The 7,928-nt window shown below is 42.0% G+C and overlaps 1 protein-coding gene across 1 annotated transcript; it reads left to right on the forward strand.

Annotated features, from left to right (window-relative positions):
• Positions 1 to 2,515: 2,515 nt before the first annotated feature.
• Positions 2,516 to 2,920, forward strand: LOC137279034 (uncharacterized). The gene has a single exon (XM_067811519.1). It carries the CDS (start codon positions 2,516 to 2,518, stop codon positions 2,918 to 2,920), a length of 405 nt encoding a protein of 134 aa, XP_067667620.1.
• Positions 2,921 to 7,928: the final 5,008 nt, after the last annotated feature.

The following is a 7,928-nucleotide window of genomic DNA, read 5'->3' on the forward strand; positions in this document are numbered from 1 at the left end:
ACATTACACAACTGTTTTACACCCTGAATGCCACAAAATGATACACTGCGTAAAGGCATGTGTCAAAGAACAGACGATTTAGCACTTTCCTGGGCCCAAAATGTCACTAATCTGAGGAAATTAGAGTCATCAGTTATATTTATTGTGATTAAATGTCCGCGAAGCTCGAACACGTCATTAACGTAAACCGGAAAGCACACGCACAAAATAGCTGCAGCCAAGGGAAGATGTAATGCCTGATCTCACGCATGGCCTCCTCTCAGTAGCAGGCTTTGATGGTAGTAGCACGTAAACTCCCTAATCAAATGATATTTTGCCTGACATCAAGGCAGGTACTTTGCGAAATGTCTTCTTCATGGGAATGCTGTTGCCATGGTTACGGAGTGTACAAAGCGTTTGATAGTGTAACCTGGGAACATTAATGAACTAGTTTCATCCAGGTGAATGCATATACTTGGGTAATCAGTAGATGATTACCTGATTATCATTCTTTGGGAACAATGATGTAGAAAACGTTCAAACAAATGTCTTTCTGTGGCGCTGATATCGAAAACAATATTGTAACAGAACAAAGAAAGCAGCTACACTATGGCTCGCCCAAGCTAATGTTTATCGCACTGTGTAAACAGTTTCTGATTTGTTTAGGTTATATTTGACTCAGCGATTGCAGCTGAAATAAAGGGATTTGAGTTTATCTCACTGTCGATCAGTTGGGTGCAGTTGGCGCATTTCGAAATCTACCGAGTACCCCAGGCAGTCATGGCGTGTAAGACAAAACATAATTGAACAGTAAACCAGAGCGTAATTTCAGCCGATTCTGAGAATAGAAACGTCGTTTTGGCACAAAAGAATGTTTCCATCTGCGTAATGGTGACGACTGCCACCAGATTATGCTGCCCTTTCCTTTCAACGTGTCTCTTTTTCGGTTTCCACATTTCAGACAGCTGCATTTAGCTATATTTGTATGCAAACAATCTTGATCCTGTTTGGAACCCCATAGTTTAAACTGTGCCCCCAAAATGTCTGACCTCGTTGGTGTCCGTACCAGTTTTCCTCAACGCGACTCTGCTAAAATAATACACCTGTTCCCAGACAGAATTGTATTTGTCTCCAGTAGACAAGGTTTGGGAATGTTTCAGATAAATCCATTCGTAGTTTATACATCTGACGACACGCATTTGCCGTAACAGTCCCTTGGGTAATATTTGGGGTCAAGGTCATCATCAGGAGCACACTTTAGTCTTGAGTCAGACTTACTTGAGATTGGTCAGACACATGGTCAGGACAAATTGTTATGGATAACAACTTCTTTATTGTCCTGCTTGACAACGGTACAAAAATCTGTATCGAAACGTCGCAATCACTCAATAAAGAAGTTGTTATCCATAACAATCTGTCCTATTTGTACACCTCAACTTCTAAAATGCCACTCAAACAAATTGTTCAGCATTGTTATCTCAAATGACTGAAGGGACTTACCAACCTGCAAAACAGTGCACGCAAGCAAGAGGGCACAAGACTGGGCGTGGCAAACGGGCAGGTTCAAAGAAACAGAGGAAAATCGGTGTTGTTGTCAACACCAGAGTGAACAAGGCAGTCAAGCAGAACCAATCAAGGGCAAATATTGAACCAATCAATGGGTGGATTTTGATGTCTTTTCAACGCACGTTCAGTGAGAAACAAGCCGTGAGATTTGCATGACTACATTCTAGACCCTTACATGGACATTTTAGCTGTAACTGAAACCTGACTGAGGGAGAATGATGATGTGTCCATCAATGACCTTGCGCCTGTTGGATACAACATTCAAGCTAGTAACAGGTTGGATCGACACGGAGGCGACATAGCTGTCATACACAAATTATGCCTCATTGTGCAACCCTCGATTCAAACTCAACATACTTTCTCCAGTCAGCAATATTTGGATTTAGAGATTGTAATCAATGACCCAACAACCAAACTCATACTTGTGTATCACGCAAATCACGCAAAAATAACGTAACATCAGACGTCGTCACAGGAGATCTCCGTCGGCTGATAGATGCAACAATGTGTACCAACGAACAAACGGTAATGATCGGTGACTTTAACATCCATCTCTACGACAAAACCAACACATTATCATGTAGATTTGCTGATGTACTGTATGAACTAAACCTCAAACAGCAGTCACATTTGCTACACATAAATGTGGTTACATTTTGGACCTGGCCATCACCAAACAATCAGATGACATTATAGCCTCTGTAGCCGTCAGTGATCGAGGCATATCCGATCACAGTACTGTGACCTGCCAATTGAATCAAAAAGACATTGATGCAGGTCAAATCCCTCTCCTGTCGCCATCGACATCGACTGATGTGAACGTCTTAGCCGACACTTACAACTGAGGTCTACAGGAGCTCCTAGACAAGCATTCTGCAAGATCCTCCCAAACTGCCCCTTTGTGGTTGGAGATGCTTTGGCCGCTCCATATGACAAAGTCAAGAATCTAGGAGTGATGTTCACGAACACCATGCCTAACCAGCAGGTGCTGAACACCTGTGGAGCTGCCAACATCCATCTTCACAACATCGGCAAGATACGGCGATTCATAGACCCCGAGACAACTAATCTCCTAGTCCACTCTTATGTTGCTCCGAAACTTGACAATTGCAATTCACTCATCAACGGATCTGGCAATATTCACAGCCTCCAACTAATTCAGAACCGTGCAGCCAGAATCATCACCAGCACTAAACCAAAAGACCACATAACACCCGTACTTCAGCCACTGCACTGGTTACTCATCCAAACGGTTACAAATAAAACGAATAAGATTCAAGATTTTTTTTGTGAGGATGACTTTCCCATCTACATAAGAGAACTTCTCAACGAGTACCAGCCTTCAAGATCTCTAAGATCTGAAAGAAGTCGTTAGTTGCGTATTCCTTCGACCAAAACCAGCACGGGCAGCGACGCCTTCTCAGTGACAGCCCCCAGTTCTTTGAAACTCTCTTCCCATAAAACTCTGTTGCATCGACAAAGTCTCATCCTTTCGAACTCATTTACAAACCTTCCTATTCTCTGGAGTCTTCCGACCTTAGATGTGTTTCGGAGCCATTGAACAGATGCTAGCTGGAAAGCAGGCGTTATAAATATATACTACTTACAGATTAAGACAGATATGCAGCAGAGAGAGTTCGGGTGATCTTGCCAAAGTCAGGCCGGTAAGGCTTATCATCAGCTCAGGGTCCTCGCCCTCTCAACACGCAGCCCAGACAGCGAATGGGACTTCTCCCAGGAAACACTGCCTAGTCGAACCCACCAAGAACTTTCCGGAGAATATGAAGACTCCCCAACACTGGAGCCTTCTGCATTACCCAGATTGTCATAAGGGCTGTGCTCCCGATGGAGAACCCGGGCACTCTCCCGATCTGCACCAAGAGATCAGGAGGTACCAAACCAAGGGCACCGGGAACAGTGGGGAGCCATGGACAGTGCACTTGAAATGCAAGCGAGACATTTCAAACGCGAGGTCCGCATATTTATCATGCTTTTCCTGAATCTTGCCAATCACATTGCTGTCAAAAGATACAGAAAATTCAATGATATAAATACTTTCATTGGCTTTATCAAAAAGGACAAGATCAGGTTTGTTGGCTGGAATTCGTCTCAGGCTGTATATTGGCCTATTCCAGAGAAGTTTGAAAGCATCATTTTCCAGGACGCACTGGACATATTCAGGATCGTACCATGGATGGGCCTCCAGGTCAAAGCCACAGGCAAGGCGGAGACGATAGTAAAAGCAGCGAGCCATGCCATCATGTCTTTTAAGATATGCTGTTTGTGCCAAGGAAGGGCATCCACTGACAATGTGTTGGACAGTCTCTGTAAATTCATTGGACAGACGACATTTCATGTTAACAATTTGATTAAGAATCACATTCTGGCGATTGCGAGTGACTGATCCTGAGCAGCAAAAAGGAAGTCCGCAAATTCACATTTGAGACCAGTCGACTTCATCCAGTTGATTGCTGTTCTGTTCCACACACTGCATATACACACGATGTAGTGGCTTCTCAGACTGCTTCTCCACAAAGGACCGACTCTGGGCAGACTTGGCGAAGGGCTTCAAATGGTTTAGTCCCATAACTGAACCATCCAGCAGTACATCGCCATCAACAAAATCAACTTCAATTTTCAAATTGTGTCCAACAACCTTGGCACGCTTAAAGTAGCTGTGGAATTCCTTGCTTTCATCGTGAGTCTTGACGTGCATCACCAGGGCATCATCCCACAAATAAATATGTGCAAACGTACACCATAAAATTCTATCATGCTAACAGCTTTATGCAAATCATGGACAAAAATTCTGAAATGCATTCATATTTAGGTGAAATACACCTTTTGTCCCCGACCATGCCGAAATATAAGAATAGGAATGATTTAGATGTCCAATGTTTGCTGATTTCCATTAGTGAAACCAAGTAAAACGGGTCATTATGAAAAAATGTTTAGGGACAACTACAAATATCTGTGTTAACGTTTTTGTTTGTAAAGTAACATTTTCCCATTTTCTGTTCAGGCGTCGTACTATCAGTCGCCAAAGCGTAGCAATATTCAAGCAGTATTGAACCAACTTCACGTGTACAGTGATTCTATAGCGTATACGGAGAGACTAGAATGCACGTTATCATGCAAATCATAATCGGTTCTGAAGTATACAACGATTAACTGCTGCAGAGAGAGAAAGAGCCAATGGGGTGGAGCTGATGGGGTTGACATACATTTCTGTTGCCAACGCTCTCGGATGCCTACGTATCGCGGTAAGAAGACTTATTCAGTGCTACAGATAAACTAGAGTAACAATACACAGAACAAGAAGTCTAAGCATCACAACTATAACTGAATAATAAATTTGAATTTCAGTCTTGTGAGTAATCTCCCCAGAGTCGTTTGACAAGAAACCTCTGGCACAAAGGCAGTCTGGTGGGAAAATTGATTTTCAGATTATTACTCTGTTACAGTATTCGGCCAAACACAACATGCTTGATACGGCCAGTTGCCAGTTTATGTCACCTACCCTATCCATTGGTATTGAGCATCGTCTGCACGACACTGAGTGGTGGGTTTGCAGGTGGGATGCTGTATCATAAACACAATATGCATGGCCAAACAAGAAGAAGAAGAATATACACAGTGACACCTGAATCTTCGGATGAGGGAAATGCAGTCCTTTCAACATGTTGGTCTCGATTTCTAGACGTTACAGATGTCGATGGTTTAGCTATTAAAGCTAAACCGATTTGAGGCATTTTATGCAGGTGATGTAAAGGAAGATAAAAAATTCTATCAGCGTAATTGGTGATATGTTATGTTAAAGTGCTGTGCAAAATAATCAAATAAAAATTTATCTTGCAAGTTATCAAAGTGTTAATTATTACCCCGATTCTAATTTTACCTCTGGATCTTTAATTCAAGAAAAGGCACAGTCAAAGGCAGGCAACATTGTCTCTCTGATTTAACAGGGGCGGTTGGTTAACCTAAGGGTCCGAGCAAAACCTCGTCAGTTGGGGATATAGCTAAATGGGGCATAAGACCACACTCATTTATCCTCATATGACAGAAACCCGTACGAGGTGACGGATTGACAAGATCAGGGCATCACGTCGAATATTCCATATGAAAGTACATATCTAGAACGTTTGCACACTCAAATCTTTAATACAAGGACATTAAAGCAAATACTGTGACAATGAGGTGAAGTTCCACTGATCCGCCCTAGACTGACCTATGGTGACATTGTGTGCGCTGGAGCCTAAAGGATGGTTTCAAAATAAAATACAGATCACCAATAAGAACAAAGACCATTCATTTGTGCCTTTCGAGGATGTAATGTGAACAGTGGAGGCTAACGAGTCTTCCTTAGAGCAATGCCATTTAGACTTGTCTCTATACAACATCCAACCTTCCAACCCCTCCAATCCTGCTTAGGACTTAGGACGTTGGTCCGTCTATGAAGAACTGATTTATCAGCAGCTGAGCCCCCCTCAAGAGATTCAGATCAAATACCACATTAATACTGCAAATCTAGATCTGGATTTCATATCACCACGCCCGCTTCTGTCTACTCCCTTCCGGCAGTCAATACGTGCATTCAACGACCGTCTACGTGTGCACAGTTGATCATCTCTTCCGGATTCTATTTCCTTCTTCATGCGCTAAATCTAAGACCCTTCCAGATATTTTAGCCATTTCAAAAAATACAATGCTCTTCTAACTAGCCACCGACTTGGTGGCACTATGGCTGGTGCTGGGGCTCAAGCAACGCTTAAAACATATGTGTAAACTCTTCGTATCTCTTGCAGTGATGACAAACCTGTTATAGAATGTTACATCAGAATTACAACAAGTGGAACTCATCAAGTAAGGATTTATGAACTTCAGGTAGGTTACACGTACTTGAGTTACCAATCAGGACCAGAAACCGAACTAATTTGACAAGTAATACTATTCTAGTTGTGACATTCAGCGTCGTCGAAGCTCCTCTGATGGCGGCATGTATATGTTATAACAGGCAACCTGAATCTTACCAGATATATATTTTAGACGATGTTTAAATGTAGAGCTGGTATTTTCTACAAATGACATATTTAGTGATTAAGGTGACAGACAAAGCTGATAAATTGTAAGTCCCCGTGATCCTCAGCAAGGAGATCTAGAGTTCCCTGCAGTTGGTCTGTCAATTGGCAAGTGTACTTATGTAGCGTTGATACATCTGACGCGTATAAAGTTCCAAATGGTTAGTTTGTAAGATTGAAATGAATGTGTGACATTATGCAAATGCCTCACAGTCCTGTATAACTTTATCGACGTAACTGTTCATAAGGTTGAGGTATTGCATTAAAACAATATTCTAATTCACCCTGGGCTGAAAATATTTCGTTTCACTGATGTTCTCGCTATAGTTTCGAGCAGAACAAACCAGTGTGACACATTTTTCTATAAGCTCATGGAAGTGTGTTTTAAGTGTAACACCGAATGGCAAACTGCAAGTGTAATGTTTGTTATACTTTTTTATGCTTCTTTCAAACGTACAGGGCGTCAATGAAGTTCTGGATTAATGCCCAAAGGATATCGTCAGCTGGAATCAAGTGAAATGCATGAAACTTGGTATAGAGGTCGTCCGGTATGGTTGCTGATCCATGGGAGTACTTCCAGATCTACGGGAGTACGTATTTGTCTTAACGGTTCGTTTATCTGTTGTCTGACGCCGCAGCTATGGGGGCGGCCTGGATCAGGCAATTCAGTAAACAAGAGCACGTCATCGACCTGAACGATTTGGAATTGGTGACATGTGTCAAACAGGTCATAGAGTCTAACCACCAACAGATAAACCAATATATAAATATATATAGTCTCAATTGAGGTTGTAGCAGAGAAAGAGACGGTGTTACATCAGCAGTTTCATCTTCAAGAGTCAAGTTAGATAACTACGTATTTGCAGTAAGTTAACTTATACGGTGTATTCATAAAACTAATTTGTTCGGATGGACTGTATCACCGAGGTGGTTTAGTCAGCAACACTGTTGTGATAACAGTCCTAAACATTGAATATTTCCACACATTTTCTTGATATTATTTATCAATGAATATGCTGTGTTCAATAAGAGTTGAAAAGAGTAGCAAATCAGGGCTTGCCTCTCATAACAGTAACAATCTCATAGTTGCAGGATACTGCTGCCCCCCAACACCACACAGACGCTGAGTTGTAACTGACATTCTCATGTCTTCAAAATGACGTTTCGTCTTTTCAGATTCACTATCAAAGGTTAAAATGAACCTCATGGTTACCCTCGGTCACCAACGAGAGTAACAGCTCAAAGTACGTATTTAACATGAGAACAAGATAAAAAGTCTTCACCGACACCTTTTTCCCATTGTCA

Source organism: Haliotis asinina, chromosome 3 (genome assembly GCF_037392515.1).
Source record: "Haliotis asinina isolate JCU_RB_2024 chromosome 3, JCU_Hal_asi_v2, whole genome shotgun sequence".
Classification (NCBI taxonomy): domain Eukaryota; kingdom Metazoa; phylum Mollusca; class Gastropoda; order Lepetellida; family Haliotidae; genus Haliotis; species Haliotis asinina.

Coding starts and splice junctions, on each gene's coding strand:
- LOC137279034 (XM_067811519.1), top strand. CDS start 2,516: ATGCCTAACCAGCAGGTGCTGAACACCTGTGGAGCTGCCAACATCCAT.